This window comes from Bacillus rossius, chromosome 13 (genome assembly GCF_032445375.1).
Source record: "Bacillus rossius redtenbacheri isolate Brsri chromosome 13, Brsri_v3, whole genome shotgun sequence".
NCBI lineage: Eukaryota > Metazoa > Arthropoda > Insecta > Phasmatodea > Bacillidae > Bacillus > Bacillus rossius.
In genome coordinates, this window is record NC_086340.1 from 372,968 (window position 1) to 390,635 (window position 17,668).

The 17,668-nt window shown below is 42.0% G+C and overlaps 1 protein-coding gene across 1 annotated transcript in view; it reads right to left on the reverse strand.

The window, feature by feature from the left end:
• Window positions 1–77: 77 nt before the first annotated feature.
• Window positions 78–17,668, reverse strand: part of LOC134538059 (uncharacterized) — a 31,995-nt gene continuing 14,404 nt past the window's right edge. Inside the window, exons 3-8 of the mRNA XM_063379038.1 lie at window positions 15,658–15,850; window positions 14,509–14,629; window positions 11,249–11,344; window positions 9,796–9,916; window positions 9,080–9,263; window positions 78–6,331 (exon numbers count right to left, since the gene is read on the reverse strand). Coding sequence (XP_063235108.1) covers window positions 6,028–6,331; window positions 9,080–9,263; window positions 9,796–9,916; window positions 11,249–11,344; window positions 14,509–14,629; window positions 15,658–15,850 — 1,019 coding nt within the window. The 3' untranslated portion in view covers window positions 78–6,027. The remainder of the gene's footprint in view (window positions 6,332–9,079; window positions 9,264–9,795; window positions 9,917–11,248; window positions 11,345–14,508; window positions 14,630–15,657; window positions 15,851–17,668) is intronic.

A 17,668-nucleotide genomic window follows, 5' to 3' on the forward strand; every position in this document is an offset into this window, starting at 1 on the left:
CAGCTGGGACGAGATGAGGGTTAAGGGGTTAAAAAAAATAATTACCTTCAAACCAAAAATAAGAAAAAAGATGGAACTATAGGTAAAAATATTTTATTTAAATATTTTCATACGTTTCACAAAAATATTTTCTCATACAAATACGTCACTTTCTTCACATCATTTCTCAAGCATCCTAAAAAAATTTTTCGAATAAATGTACTAAATATCTTTTTTTTTCCATTACATCAGCAGGTAAACCCACGAATCAACTACATTCAATAGTTAGACACATTAGGAACAGTGCAAAATCCACCCTTCTAGACCCCTACAGGCCAGCAACTCTCATTGCAAACCTTGTCATGGAAAAATTACCTTTTCCCATATTTTACAACTTAATGAATTTACATTCTTATGGACACATAAAAGCCTAAAAGTATTAACTTAGACATTTGTGTTTCATGAATAATCCACGAGAGCCTTAGATAAAATGTGGCAAAATTTTTATTTTTGAGTCAAAAACTGCGATTTCAACCCAAGCTATGAATGCACAAAAATTGCAAATGTAGGTTTTTTTTTTTCAAATCTTTTTTATATGCAATATGTCAAGTACACTACAACATGTATACAAGTTTTAATACATCCAAACATGAAAAAAATGATACGAAACCATTTTTTCTAACAATTAAATATTACTTATGTATTTGTGTATGTTTATTATGAAACAAAAAAAAACATTTTAATGTCATTTTTGTACTTCAGTTGAATAACACATGATATAAATTTAGTTTTTTGTTTCCTGATAAAATGTTTTAGGGTTAATTTTAATTTGCAAGTTGATATGTTTTTACAATGTAAATAACATTATATATGTGTTTACACACAGATGGGCAGTCACGTGTGTACCAGCTATGCACCAGACCGATAACAATGGAGCCTGTTGCTGTCAGCTTCCCTCACAAGCTTGGAAAAACTCGGTAAATTAGCAAGTTGACATTTTTACTTATTAAATTTTAAGTTAGAGGTACCTCTTGCCAAATGTGACATAACAAAATGTATCCAACACAAGGGATTTTTGTCGTAAATAGCTTTTATTAGTCTATGTACTATGTATGAGCCTAATAGATACATTTCTCTCAAGTCAATCACGCGTGTAATTGCTGTCAAATCTGTCGCAAACCAAACACACAAAGTTGTCTTTACTTCCTACCTCAGTCGTTGTAAAAAGATTTCAGTAAAAATATTTTCAAATAACTTTATCGAAATGATAGAAATTATTATTTAATTGGAAAAATGAGAATTGAATACTAAACCAACATTTTCTCTCGGAGTACTTACGGTAATAAAGTGCGCCATAGCTTGGTTGTTACAGTGTGTTTTAATAGAAAGATTTGTAAAGCTTTGTCTGAATTGCTTCAGTAGTTTGAGAGTTATTAGACTGTGCCCACATTGCTGATGAACATTCAAATTTGTTTCCAAAATAAAATTTACACTGGATTGCATTTGTGAAAAATATTAGTAAATTATTTTTGAAACATTAAATTTTACAGACAAAATTTTTTGTTACAACTTTTGTGTTTGTAGATCCACTACAGTTTAAGAGATGATGTTGATTTACACTTAGAGAACATATATAATTTTTTTTTTGCAGTTATCACTAATTGCAGCAAAAACATTAGTTATTCCAATTCTAAATGCTTGTTTGTCTTTTGAACGTGTTAGTTTAATTTTCTTTTATCATCCCATACAATATTTTCACAACTAAAAATAAGTAGCTAATATTTCTCAGTTCTCGCAAAAAAAAAAAAACTTTTACACACACAATTTACAAATCGTACAGTCTTCTTAGTTATGTATAAACAAATTTCTTTGCTAAAAATCACATACTTCGTTCATTTTATTATTTCTAGTTGTTTTAAAAGCAGATTTCTCTACACTATAGTAACATCACTTTTACATTTTTAACTAATAACTGATCATCACTATAGTTTCCCTAGTGATCGCGTTTCTTCCCTGAGTTATTAACTCCTATCGCCACAAACATATATTCATACATATGTAGTACGAGACACTCCCGATTCTGAAAATAAGGTTCATTTTTGGTCCCCGCCACCGAACCACCCAGAGTTCTAGATCTTGCGCGAAACAATTTCACAAGATAGAAAGAACAAGAGAGGTTAAGAATGAAATAAACTTTCAAGATCTACTCATAAGCGCTCTTTGTGAGCTTAAATTAAAACTAAATACATTTTCCTACTGCTAGCCTAGTGAATACTGTACATGGGGCCTACTAATTGTTTGTGCTTGCTCGTGTGCAGATGTACATTGTATACTTTTTCAAGTTTTCTTACTCTCTCCCCTTTCTAACATTTTCTCGTAAAAAGAGCTTAACGAGAAAGGATCGAGTATGAAACCTAGTGAGTGGAGATAAATATTACTCCCACTGCTGTACACGAATTATAAAATAAATTACATTTTTTGAATTGAACAGTGTCTTTGTATGATTGTATGCATAAAAGATCAACTAAATGCACAAATAAGCAATATAGAACAATATAAAACATCAACATGTCAGTTTACTTAATCAAAAACTGAATTTGAGGAGTAAGTGTATCACAAATTTTCAAGTACATATTGTTCTAGCAATTCGAGAAAAGAGTACTAATTATATTTTATCAGTGAATTAAAATCACTGGAAAAAAACCCGGATAAACATTGCCAACATAACTGACTATACATAATATTACTTATGCCATCTTCCTTCAAGAATCACACTTCGAATCTCACATTCAAAAAAGCAAGTTAGTCATTCAAGGGTACAGAACACAATTTTTTTAATACCAACTTATCTTTTGCATTGGTTCGCCAAATAAAATATGTGTTCCCATAACAGTGTTGTAAATTGCAACTAATTCATTCGTTTTAAAAACTTCTCAAATTACAAGTTAACTATAAATGAAAATTCTAAAACTTCCTCTAAGTTCTTCAACAGCTAACAATTTAAAGCCAGTGTTTAGCTGTACCATATATCTGGCATGTAGTAATTTATTTATTTTTTATTGAAAGTTAACTAATAAATTTTCAGTCAGTAAACCTGTTACTGTATTTGACACTTATAATAAATATTTTTAAGTTTTTTTTCTGATGTTGGTTTTTCGTAATTCCACTCCTACGTCGACTGTCAACACTGGCTGCTCTTGACCGTCAGCTGTTGTATACATTAAGACGGATGATCACACGAATCTAACTTTCCGCTTCATTTAACGCATCGGCTTACAGCGAGCCTAAAGGAACGATTTTTTCAAAATGATCTAACACAGCTTTCGCAAACGGAGTGTCGCGCCTGGACGTTAAAATTAATTTATTATCGTGAGACCCATTGGAGCTTGTAGACACGACACAACAAGCTGTAGTAACAGACATGAAGAAAGTAGATAAAAAAAAATTAAGAAGTTTTCCAAGTTAGCATGGTAGTTGAAACAATGTTCCAAAAAAGGTGAAATCATCTATTTTGTAAAAAATTCTCAAATGGAGACAATAAATTTTTAAATAATATTAGAGTCTTGCAAGATAGTCGTGCAGCTTGCGAGAAGATTGTTGCGTGGAGACAAGTAAATGTGATGCAGGCGTGATAGAGGCCAAAGACACAGCGGGCAGTTGTTGGAGGTGGTCTCCAGTACAGTGTCGAAGCACTTGGAGTGGTCCACACCGAGAAAGGCTGCAGTTCGATTATGCTAGGCGAGGAAGGATTCCTTTGAGGACGAATGTTTGGTGGGCATAGGTGAGCAGAACACTGGACAGTTGTTGGAGGTTCTCTCCAGTGCAGTGTCCTGGTACTTGGTGTTGAAGATGTGACCACAGGGGGTGGCCAACGCCCAGTAAGGATGCAGTTAAGAGGATGATAGACGAGGATGACTTCTTCCGAGTACTATTGTCTGATGGGCAGAGGCCTGATAGTAGACAGTTGTTTGAGGTTCTCTCTAGTGCAGTGCCCTGGTACTTGGTGTTGAACCACAGGTGGTGACCAACGCCCAGTAAGGATGCAGTTAGAGGTTGCTAGACGAGAACGAATTCTTCTGAGTACTATTGGCTGGTGCGCAGAGGCCTGATAGTAGACAGTTGTTGGAGGTGGTCTCTAGCGCAGTGTCCAGGCACTCGGCGTGGAAGATGTGTCCACAGGAAGCGGTCCACGCAGAGAAAGGGTGCAGGTTGGGGGATGCTAGGCGAGGAAGATTTCTTCAGAGGACGATTGTCTGGTGGGCAGAGGCCTGCTAGTAGACAGTTGTTGGAGGTGGTCTCTAGCGCAGTGCCCAGGCACTCGGCGAGGAAGATGTGACCACAGGAAGCGGTCCACGCAGAGAAAGGGTGCAGGTTGGGGGATGCTAGGCGAGGAATATTTCTTCAGAGGACGATTGTCAGGTGGGCAGAGGCCAGCGGCACAGCGGGCAGTTGTTGGAGGTGGTCTCTAGCGCAGTCTCCAGGCACTCGGCGTGGAAGATGTGACCTCAGGAAGCGGTCCACGCAGAGAAAGGGTGCAGGTTGGGGGATGCTAGGCGAGGAAGATTTCTTCAGAGGACGATTGTCTGGTGGGCAGAGGCCAGCGGCACAGCGGGCAGTTGTTGGAGGTGGTCTCTAGCGCAGTGTCCAGGCACTCGGCGTGGAAGATGTGACCACAGGAAGCGGTCCACGCAGAGAAAGGGTGCAGTTTGGGGGATGCTAGGCGAGGAAGATTTCTTCAGAGGACTACTGTCTGGTGGGCAGAGGCCAGCGGCACAGCGGGCAGTTGTTGGAGGTGGTCTCTAGCGCAGTGTCCAGCCACTCGGCGTGGAAGATGTGTCCACAGGAAGCAGTCCACGCAGAGAAAGGGTGCAGTTTGGGGGATGCTAGGCGAGGAAGATTTCTTCAGAGGACGATTGTCTGGTGGGCAGAGGCCTGCTAGTAGACAGTTGTTGGAGGTGGTCTCTAGCGCAGTGCCCAGGCACTCGACGAGGAAGATGTGACCACAGAAAGCGGTCCACGCAGAGAAAGGGTGCAGGTTGGGGGATGCTAGGCGAGGAATATTTCTTCAGAGGACGATTGTCAGGTGGGCAGAGGCCAGCGGCACAGCGGGCAGTTGTTGGAGGTGGTCTCTAGCGCAGTCTCCAGGCACTCGGCGTGGAAGATGTGACCTCAGGAAGCGGTCCACGCAGAGAAAGGGTGCAGGTTGGGGGATGCTAGGCGAGGAATATTTCTTCAGAGGACGATTGTCTGGTGGGCAGAGGCCAGCGGCACAGCGGGCAGTTGTTGGAGGTGGTCTCTAGCGCAGTGTCCAGGCACTCGGCGTGGAAGATGTGACCACAGGAAGCGGTCCACGCAGAGAAAGGGCGCAGTTTGGGGGATGCTAGGCGAGGAAGATTTCTTCAGAGGACTACTGTCTGGTGGGCAGAGGCCAGCGGCACAGCGGGCAGTTGTTGGAGGTGGTCTCTAGCGCAGTGTCCAGCCACTCGGCGTGGAAGATGTGTCCACAGGAAGCAGTCCACGCAGAGAAAGGGTGCAGTTTGGGGGATGCTAGGCGAGGAAGATTTCTTCAGAGGACGACTGTCTGGTGGGCAGAGGCCAACGGCACAGCGGGCAGTTGTTGGAGGTGGTCTCTAGCACAGTGCCCAGGCACTCGGCGAGGAAGATGTGACCACAGGAAGCGGTCCACGCAGAGAAAGGGTGCAGGTTGGGGGATGCTAGGCGAGGAATATTTCTTCAGAGGACTACTGTCTGGTGGGCAGAGGCCAGTGGCACAGCGGGCAGTGGTTGGAGGTGGTCTCTAGCACAGTGTCCAGGCACTCGGCGAGGAAGATGTGACCACAGGAAGCGGTCCACGCAGAGAAAGGGCGCAGTTTGGGGGATGCTAGGCGAGGAAGATTTCTTCAGAGGACTACTGTCTGGTGGGCAGAGGCCAGCGGCACAGCGGGCAGTTGTTGGAGGGGGTCTCTAGCGCAGTGTCCAGGCACTCGGCGAGGAAGATGTGACCACAGGAAGCGGTCCACACAGAGAAACGGTGCAGGTTGGGGGATGCTAGGCGAGGAAGATTTCTTCAGAGGACGACTGTCTGGTGGGCAGAGGCCAGCGGCACAGCGGGCAGTTGTTGGAGGTGGTCTCTAGCGCAGTGCCCAGGCACTCGGCGTGGAAGATGTGACCGCAGGGGGTGGCCCACGCGGAGCAGGGCTGCATGTCATCCCAGCAGATGGGGCAGCGGCCCGTCCAGTCTCGCTCCCGGCGCCCCGACCTGGGGTACAGAGCCTTGTGCGCCTGCACGTCCTTGATGGGGCCCAGGTAGTACTCCGCCATCCGCAGAGCTCCCACGAACACGTTGTTGTACCTGCAACATCCGCGTTAACAGCGACGTCGCGATTACATAATCTCATGTACGTCAGCTTCAAACATTGTTTTTGTTCAATTTACTTGCTGTTCTTAAGATTTAACAATTTTCTTAATGTATTTACATGTACGAATAACTTTTTTAAAATTAATAGCAGAGTAGTTTTTTTCATATACATACTAGTTTTGTATAATCATTTGAAAAGTGGTGTTTTCGATACTTTTTTTGTGGTAAGTTCCAATATGGTCTTATTTTAAATGGTATATTAATTTTAAACACTGAGTACTTACTATTGAATCTGTTTATAAATTTTTCACTACATAAACCACATCTTATCGACTTTGCCAAGTGTGAAGTAACCTTTTAATATTACACTTAGTAAATAAAGAATGCAATTTATCTGTTACTAGAACATAGTGTTTTGAAACCTTATTAGCCATAAATGTTTTCCATGAAGTACAAAAAAAGTAGAAAAACAGTCCCTAGTTATAAAATAAACGAATATTTAAGTTTATACATCTGTTAAAATAATAAAAAAAATCTATAACTTGTATAACTATGCGATGATATAATGTTAATCTTAAAATAAATTTATTAAAATATGAAGTAAAATTTTTAATATGTTAAATTAATATGTTATTTTAATAAATTAAAATATTTTAATTACAATAACAATAAAATTATAATATTTTAAAAAGTTTTATATCATTAGCTGTCTGAAATTGATTGAAATATTTTTAATTTTTAATTTTTAATGTCTTTTATTTAAACTTAACCAGGAATAATAAATATATTCTTTTTTTCTTCTGAATTCACAATTATATGGATTAATTATTAATATAAAAGTTATGATACATTTCTAAAATGGTTTATACTATAAAAATCCTTTTAAAATCCTTCAGATGCAAAAATTATTGAATTTTTTTAATGCAGAAAAGGACAAATGTAATATTATTTCTATCATTAGTTAAATTTAAAATAAATCATTTTGGGATTGCTTGCACTAAATGTTAAAAATAATTTAATAAAAATAACATGAAAGACAATAAAGATAAATCACGAGAACATAAGATTAACTTCATAAATTAATATGCAAAATAAAAATAAAATACAAAAAATATAAAATAAATAAAAATGTTTTATTTGTAAATGGTAAATATTCGGAGTGGAGTTTGGAAATGAAATGTATAAAGTTTTACAGAGTATGTATGTTGGAGTGCCAACTTATATTTGCTTTAGTAGGGGGAGCGTAGGGACACGATCTCTCTTCAAGGTCACACCCTGATCGACCACTTCCAAGGTTACACCCACCTCTCCACCTTCACTTCCTCCATCCCCCCTTTATGTCTCTCTACCTCTTCTCCACCAACACCTCTTATCTCTTCCTCCTATCCTCTTCTCTCTTCATGTCCTTATCACTCTTTAGTCTGTGGCATGGGCCTGCCACTGTATTTTATTAATTAATTATTGTACTTATCGTCTGATTATTTTAGTAATGTTAGCTTTAGTAAGTAAGGTTTATATTTAGTTTAATTGTGAATAATTTAATTTAATTTACTTAATGGTAAATTTGGCTCTCAAGTTGGCAATGAATTTGAAAATACTATGGAATGAGTTGGAAGCTCGGAGAAAATTACATTTTATTTTAGTTTACAGTTAATCTTATGTAACTTTTGAATGATTGTGTTTCATATTTACATAATATTTTTTTTTTTGGATGAGCATAGACATTTTTAGTATTTATTCTTATTCACATATATATGTATATGTGTGTGTGCGCGCGAATAAACACTCTAGAAAGTGCGAGTGACAGATGGCGCGCGTGCACGCAACGAGAGGTGCGAAGTGCGCAGTGCGTGTTGACGCAGCGGAGTCGAGCCGAGACCGGCCGTTCGCGGCAGGTCAGGGCAGGTCGCGACAGGTCGCGACAGGTCGCGACAGGTCGCGACAGGTCGGGACAGGTCGGGACAGGTCGGGACAGGTCGGGACAGGTCGGGACAGGTCGAGGCAGGTCGCGAACCGCGCTACGCGAAGTAGAACACGCATTCGAGCGATGATGTGAACTTAACTTTAATTAAGCCCGTGGCTACGAGCATGTGCGCGAGGCCTGTAACGGACTCGGAAGTGACTATGTGTACTGAAGTGACATCGCAGTGCTGCAAGAATCTCGCATCATAAGGAGACGAGAATGCTCGCCAGCGAAAGCATAGATTTTCCATGTTTAGGTGCTGTAGGCAAGCACACAGTAAAATGTTTAAGGGCGATTTTCGTCAACTGTAGCCTAGGGTTGCTCACGCAAATGCTGTTCCGGACTGGACTAGGCAATTTACAAGTAAGTGGGAGAGAGAGAGTAGATTAAGAGGAGAGGTGTAGGTAGTAGAGGTGAAAGAGGGAGGGGATTTGGGGTGTATGTGGAAGATGTGAACCTGGAGAAGGTGACGTAAGAGATGAGGGGTAAAGGAGGAATATGAGGAAGAGAGAGAGGAGGTGTAGTTGGTGGAGAGAGCTGTTCAGGGTAGGTTGGTGGTGCATGACTAAAGAGCCAGAAGGGGACGAAGAGAAGAGGAGGAGAGATATAAGAAACAGCGGAAAGTGGACGGAGAAGGTTCGACCTTGAAGGGAGTCCATATCCCTGCATCCTCCCACTGGCTCCTGGTGGGAGTGTGTGAGACTCGGTCTGCCTCCATCTCGAGGTGCACGGCTGTGCTCGCCGCCGGACTGAGGGGTGGGGAGTGGGGGTATAGTTACCAGACGAGGGCGCACAGCGTCCAGCAAGAGGCGTCGCGCAGCGCCGCGACGCACAGGAGGGCGCAGAGCAGCACGGGCGCCAGGCGCACCACCAGGGGCAGCCAGTACTCCTCCAGGCCGTCGAGGGCAGACAGCCGCAGTCGCCGCACCAGCCGCACCAGCCTCGTGTCGCGGCCCGGCTCGCCTGCGCACCGCAGTCGCCGCTACACCCCTGTCGCCGCTGGCCAGGGCCGTCGGGAGAAACAAGGGCTCCAGGGCAAGTCATTCCGTCAAGCCTCCTCATTAATTTTCAACGTAAAAGTTTTCAAACCTTACAATCAAAAATAAAAATTCTGGAGGCTAGGGTCATAACTATAAACTTGGGCGAAAATCTGTAGAATTGCCTGAACGGGCCCTTCGGATAACATTTACCATTCCTATTTCACAGTATACATTAAATACAAATGAAGCTACCGTAGGAAATATCATGGAACAAAATAATTGAAGGTGAGGCTGGACTTTTCAAAGGGGATTGACCTTCATGATCTAGTTTGACATAAATCATTTGCAACCTTTACTTTTTTTTAAAACATCACATTTGAATGATAATATCTCCGTAGCTTTTAATGCATTCGAATAGATTGTTACTAATTAAGAAACCCCCGCAACACAGGAATGTTGACGTTCAAGGTTGTAAGGAACAGTTGGGCGCACGCAAGGCCTGGGTGTTCCCTCACCCTCGTAGCCCATGAGCAGGAGGTAGACGATGTTGAGGGCGGTGTGGTGGCAGCTGTAGAAGACTGTCCGCCCCATGTGGAGCAGGAACATGGCGCCCAACGTCCTCATCACATTCTTGCACTGCGCACAAACAACCACGTGTGCACACCACCGACCAACCCTGCACTACATCAACTGCGGTTAGTTGCAGTTATTATACCTTGCCAAGTGTTCTCATTCTGCATCCGAACTGTGGAGAGCTCAAGTAATAGACCCTACACAGGAAATGATATTGCTTATCAAAATGAAAAGTCAGATTTTATTTGCCTGTATTTCACATCCTAACATCCTCGACTTAAAATTTATGTTCCAACTGTTAGCTTCCATACATGCGACAAACATTAGTAGGGCCTATGCGTGTTTTGAGAGAGAATAACACACAACAGAAAAAAATTATTATTTATAATCTAATATAGTTTAATTTAAGACCGCTAGAAAAGTTGGAACGTAATTTACTAGCAGTGGCGAATGCTGGTGGTATAGTGGGAATAACTCCCCACTAACTCTCAGTGAGTTTATGAAGGTAGTATGTAATTTTGGGTGATACAATGTGTTATAACACCTTATACTACATTAGTAAACATTCTAATTAAATCTTTTTTAACTTACTTCACCCCTCTCCCCGAAAAACTCAGTTTGCTTGTGCAGAGAGTTCGGGCTGTGGAAGTTGCTAATCAGGTGGGTCATGACCTCCAATCTGCACAGATGAGCTTGTGTGTAACCTTCCAAAACTCCTGCAATACTCGGAACTCTGAACTCATTTACCCATGACTACATATGCTCTACTGTGTTTTGTGTTGTAGACAGCGAGAAAGTATGTATGTGCGCTATATTTTGTAAACATTCCTGACCATGCAATGGAAGTTACTAACAAACAAATCACATGAGAATTTATTCATGAATCCATGGTACCTTTCCCATGTTTTTTTAGGAACAAGTCAAATGCATAGTCCATGTACCATATATTTCTGCAGTTGTATGGGTTAGATGCTCTGGCTTCAGCATCGAAGTGTTGGATTGTACCGACAGCCTGCTGAAGGCCACAAATCCCTCACTCCGGGTCGAGGTCTTGACCTTTTCGGAACTTCGCGAAGATTTTCTCACAGTGTGTGTGTGTGTGGGGAGTCGATGGTCTTTAATCCGTACGTTTGGGAACACAGCCATGGAGGATTGCCGAACGCCAATATAGTATTAACGGGAATAACAAGCAACTAAATGTGAAGTATAACCAGCTACTGAACTGAAATGTAAACCGGACAGTAAGGATAAACCCTGCGCGGACTACTAACGCAGGCAGCTGCAGTGCTGCTACCTGGCGGGCAAGTTCAGCAGCGGGAACCTGACGGGTGCCGGATTGCAATGCACGCCGAGCCATGTGGTGCCGGAGGAAAGACCTTGCCTAGCGAGCCTCACCTGGAACACGCGCACCAGCACCATGAAGAAGAAGTGCACGAAGAAGCTGTGAAAGCGCGGTGCCAGCAGCCTCGAGGACAGCGAGAAGAACAGCACCTGCAACAGCACGGCACCGGCACTGCCAACTGCCCACTGCCACTTGCCAACTGCCCACTGCCAACTGCCCACTGCCAACTACCCTCGCCGCTTCACCGTGCTTCGCGAGGAGTCCCCCTCTCTCTCACCACACCTGCTGGCCCAACAAGACACAGATACCCTACCAAGCCTGCTCGGCTTGTCGTGATATACATCATTAACCAACTGATTTCAAAAAACATTCCGAACAGAAGTAGGGTCGTAGGGAGAGTTTGAAGGGAACGGCAAGGAGAGGGGTGTCCAAAATCTTCGTTGCCCGACACCAGAGGAGCCCCGGCAGATTTTCCAAAATTTCATCCTCACAGGACGAAAATTACAAGTAAGCCTATTGTTAACAGAGCTCATTGTAACTCTTACAAGTTATGCGATACACATAGACGTGCCTGGACGGGCCTGGACGAGCCTTTCCGACTCAAACGACGGTCCGGTCCGCGGCAGTGACTCGGCAGTGACGCTGCAGATTGGGCGCCGAGGTGCGTGACTCGTCGGTATCATAATGCCAAGGCCAAAAGTTCCACTCGTCGCCAGCACCTCGCTTCGATATCGTTAACAGCAACGTTTTCTTATCGGTAACTGAACACTCATTTACATGGAATTTCAAACGAATTGCCTCAGCGTTTAGTGCACAAACATATGTAGCTTCAGGGTTAAACCGTTCGGCACGCCACATGATCCAGCTTTGCATCGGTATTTGTTACTATCCGCGCAAACGATCACGTCATCAGCAGTCGTCAGTGTAGTAATATGTATTTTACCTTCCAGGCCATTGAGGGAAACTACAGGACTGGGAGCAAACAATTTGATCATGTCTCATCCTTATTGGCTGATGTACAACTTTTGGAGTGAAACTTCTTTGGGCGCGATGAGAGTAAAATTTCAAGGCCAAATTTTAATGAAGTGTTTTCGTGAAACATATGGTTGTGACACATTTCTGACGTGAAAAGGTTAAAGAAATAGGTACTTTGCCAAAGAGATGTAAAGAGAGCACTATGCTATATACATTGCTGGGCTCGTTTCGTTCTCCTCTTTTTGCGATGATTCGTCCCACGCAAAAAAATAACCGAGAGCGATATATGAATGCAAATGTGCGAATGTGGTTGTTGTTTATTTGTGAAGTTCTTGGGTAATATTGCTCCCTGTTATTTTTTCAACCATAACCCGAGTAGGAATTTGGAATGAGTTCAGGTCTCTTAAAATATTTTGCATTTTAGGATTTCAGTTTTGTCTTCAAACTCACAGTAGGGATCACAATAGGTATCCCGTACAGTCAGCTGTGAGTGCCTTGCTACTAGGTCGCTCGCGTTCCTCCTTGTTCAACCAGCAGCGTAGAGAGCGCTGTTGAGACAGTCCCTGCATTTCCCACATAGATACATCTACCTTTTATGAATTTATTATTTCAGAGATTTGGCGTGGTCGAAATGGCATAATTTTTGAAGAAACTGTAACAACGCACAGTTTTTATTTTTGTTTGGAATATTTCAACAGTTAGTAACATATTTTGTTAATTAATAATTATTTATTGATATCCTGAGTAGTTATTTTGAAGTAAGTAATAATTTTATTAATTCATTTTTATTTAGAAAATTGTCTTCTTTCTCTCTTTCTCTGCAGTTTTACCCCTTACGATATACTTAGAGTCGAGGTTTGAATTGCCAGGTATCGCGCATACTGAGTTGCACCTGCTCTTTTGTTAAACCACACAATTAAAAATGTCTGATGACTGTATTCGTTACCATGGCCACAACTGTAAACGAGATCTGCGGGTTTCGCAGAACTTGTACAAGAGACTTGTTATTTTCGTCCGACTCTCAGGGCAAACCCAAGGTAAACAAAACCACTCTAAACTCATCCAGGCGCCCCTGGTGCCCGGTGCTCAGGAATCATTCTCCCCCCTTCCCGCACCACTTAATACCTCGACGGCCTTGGGTGAGACTCGAGCTGCCAGCGTGAGAGTGTTCGGTGCACATGCACAGTGCGGTCTGTGTCGGAGAAGCGGTTTGACAAGAGCGACTCTCGCTGGCGCTTGTAGCGTGATCTCGCCTCTAAGCACAAGGCACCTGAACTGACGCGCCCTGTCTTCTCGTCTATGAGAGACACTGAGACGTGAGTTCAACCTTTATGTGGCGGAGAAATGAAGATCAATTATGAAATTCACGTACACTCTGCGCTTAATGAATCTTTACCAAAAAATACTGTCCGGAAACATAACTAAAGTTCCGATTTCCGCATTTTCTTCAATTATTTTCGTAAAAACACGCTATGCATATACGTTAACCAGTTTATAAACCGTGCGGAGTCTTCTGGAACTCTCCACACTGCATAAGTGCCCGGGTTGGTGGGGCTTTTCGGACTTTGTCTAGCTTTCCGAGTAGTCACTCCTTAAAGGAACATGCGTCAAAATATTCAGTTAAGTGTGTGAAATTTCAAAAAGATTGATATAAAACTGTCAATTTGTTTGAAAAAAAAAACACTATTTTTTATATACAGGTTCATTTAGGTCCTTTACTAATAGTATTTTTTTTACAGTATTAGTTGTCAACGATAACAGATTAAATATACCCTAATACCCTTGCCAGGTAAGCGTGGCATGCCTTACGTCAGTTGGCCGTACGTGACGTCAATGGCCGTGCAGGGCCGCCAGCCAGCCCCGAACCTGGCGCGCGTCGCGGTCCTGTCTGCGTTCGTAACAATATTATTGTATTTATTAACATACCGCAACTACGTTTAGCCACCTCGAACTTATCCAGAGTGTAATATGTTGCTCGAGGTTTCAAACAGTACACATCTTTAGAAGGCCATGCGCCATTCAAACTACCTACGGTAATGATTGTTTACCGGCGTCTGTTTCGAATATGTTTACAAACTGCTGATGTCAGAAGATTATATTGCTCTGTCTGTACGCCTCTAAATGAATTTTTTTTTGGAAAGTGAAATCGTCTTGAATGGTTGTTTTAACGGTAATTTTTATTTACAGTAAAACATGGTAAAAGCGAGCCTTTCACAAACAGACGACGGTTCACAAGAGCGTAACTTGTATCCGGTTAACTCATTGGATGAGTATATTCTACAACTTAGTATTTAAAAATCAAATCCTAACAACAGCTGGACTTGGCATTCCTTGTTACCTGATTGGATATGATGTAGATGTTCTCCAGCTGCAAGTGTATTAGACGCATGATCATCTCGGTCCTCAGGTACCACTTCAGGAAGCCCACGTTGCCTTGGATGCGGGCCAAGTAGGCGTAGCTGCAACGGAGAGAAAAACAGAGAGGTTATATAATAATTAAAGGCCATTGAGTCCCGTACAGACACTTACGACATAAACATTCTCGTCTAGTTAGAACTGTCACCAGATAAATTATTCTTTAAATTCATTTTTTTTACGTAGAATATCCATTAAAAATTTTCCTTCTTGGATATATATTTTCTTTTAATATAAAATTAAAATGTATCGACTGAATATTTGACTGTGTCCGAATGTTTGCTAATGATACGACAATTATCGTTGTCATTTATACTAAATTGTAATTAATTGTAAAACTCAACACGGAAATATAAATCAAACACAAACGCATCTGCACTTTGTTATCCGACAGCTAAGGAGGCTTGAAATTTGAATAAATAAGATGCTGGAACAGCGGTGTGGAAAACTACCAGCCGTCTTCTTTGCGCGACTCTCAAACAAGCAGGACAGTAGCTGGACATTGTAATGTCATTATCATAGTTATTTCTACGATGACAAGTTGGTCTACACATCGAGTGATTTTGGATGGGTTGTGTGTCACCAAAAAAATAACATCATTAATGAAATTTAAGTAAAATCGCGAGACGTTGATCTAAACACTGGTGGACCGTGTATGAAATTCACAGGCCGTGTTGCTAAGGATTATTTTATACCCATGAACAACTCTTTTGCAGTAGATGGTTTGAGCATTTCGTGCAGGTTGCAATGGGATGTCTGAGAATACCTTCGGGTCTCCAGACTATAATTGTTTGTGATTTTGTCCTCTTTCCAAGGCACCAGTACCACTGACATTCCTTTATGAAAAACGTAATTTTCAGATGGGATCAGCAGAGACTGACTCGCTGGTAGCACCCAATAACACTTCATAATTTGGGTCCTAATATCCTGCATATTCAACAGTGATCACATTTAAGAGTTGTATTCAACGTTTGCACCTCTGAGTTTCTTGACGTCCTCTAAGAGTCCAGCAATGTGACAGAGGGATGGGGATACGGGGGGGGGGGGAGGGAATAGGGACAGAGAAGGTCACCTGAGGCCCCAGATCCTGGTGTTGCGCAGCAGATGGCGCACTGTCTGCTCGGCAGGCACCAGTCCGGTGATGAGCGGGAACACTGCCAGCACGAACAACTGCTCCAGCAGCCGGTAGCAGCTGAGGCAGACCAGCAGCATGGTGAACAGGCAGCTGGCGTAGCTCAGGCGGCAGCGGTACTTGCTGGCCTCCACTGCAACCACCACCACCACCCCCCTCGTCCTCTTCTCCACTCTACTGAGGTTGGCTTGATCTGGACCTCCTGTGCCGGTGGTCTTCACATGGTTTCTGTTATTATTGGCACTTTGGAATCCTTCAAACTGGCTGTTTCACGGAGGGCAAAACACTTTACAAATAAAAATATCACACACTAAACAAGATATACCTAATTTCAGAACTGTAATATACGTGGTCTCAAAATGCAAGTCACTGCATGACCTTTAGATCGTTGGAGAAAGACCTGGAGGATAGTGCGTGTTAACCGTTGCTTCTTAAATCGTGATAGATGCAACAGAGTTGTTGAAGGGTTGAGAAGTATAGCATGAATGAAAGCGAAGAGGTGGGGTGAACTTCCAGACACAAGCATTGCTATTATTATTTGGACGTGGTTGCATATACGATGATGACGGGGAAAGTTTAGATGACGAAGCGTTTACTTTATCTGAGATAATGCGCCGCAACTTCACTCCCTGCCTTCCTACTCGAAAATATTCGATACCTGTAAATTATTCAGAAATTTTTCGGAAGTCGCAGGAAGTCTGCAAGATTGGCATCGCGCAAGGAAAGCATGGATCCCGGAGCTCCTGAGTCATCAGGGAAAAAAAATTTCTCAATGATTATAGACTGGGAAATATGCAGATTCGTTTCGTGATAGGCTAAAATTCAAATATTATACCCTTTTGCTGCTTCTGCTATTGGTCCACTGTTATTCTGGAGGACTCTTGAGCCAGTTAGACCCCCAATCAAAAGAGTAACATCACATGTTACCCATTTGAGACATCTCACAATGTAGCCAATGAACAGGCGACTTTCCTGCTAATGACCAGGTCTTCGAGTGGCTTGCGACCAGAGTTTCCCAGCTCCATGCTGATCCATGCTGATCCATGCTGCCGCATCAGGGACATGACAATATGTATGCAGCAAGATGTTGCACACTACCACACAGCACACATTCATGCTTGATCAGGTCTTTCAGCAGACACTTGTTAGCACAGGTGTACATTATTTCCCGGTTGTTAAAATAACAAGTTGTTTATTGTTGATCTGCCATAGCGACTTGCAGGGCTACGTTGGTTGAGCAGTATTTGGCGCTAGTTTCTGAACGACATGCCCTCGCATCTTGACAGATGTTTCAAACTCGCTAGATCACTTTTCATGAATTTTTTTTGGCATTTGACAAATTCGTTGAGGTATTGATTTTCAGCCACATTTGTGCCATTTTAATTCAAAATGTTTGCCTTGACAAATTGTTTAAGTATTTTGAAATTAAAAAATTGAAAGATGTGAAATTTGGGGCGAAAAATTAAAGTTTACAGACGAAAATCTTGCAGGGTCGAGTTTTTGTTTAGTAATTTAACAATTTAATGGTTTTAAGAGATTGTTTGATTTTTTTTGTAAATTTTTCATTGATTTAATTTAATTTCAAAAGATTTTGTTAGTACGCAAGAACTCTCATATTTATACTACTCATATGAAAAAAAAAACAACATATAAATTGCTCAGGTCGAAAACCTCGAATGCACATATCTAGCTCAGAAATTTCCAACACTGGTCCTAAAAAAAATGGTTATATTTTACATACAAAAGAGAAACCCAAAATTATTGGGAAATATAAAGACATGTATTGTCTTCGTAGGTAAAACAGTAAAGTGTAGTAACTATGCAATGAAGGATAGCAACTCGAATGTTAGCTGTTTATGAGAGACGTGTAGCACACTTGCTCATTATATCAAAGTATATACTCCAACACGCACCATGCTACTATTACAGACTGCAGCCTCTTGCAGTTTAC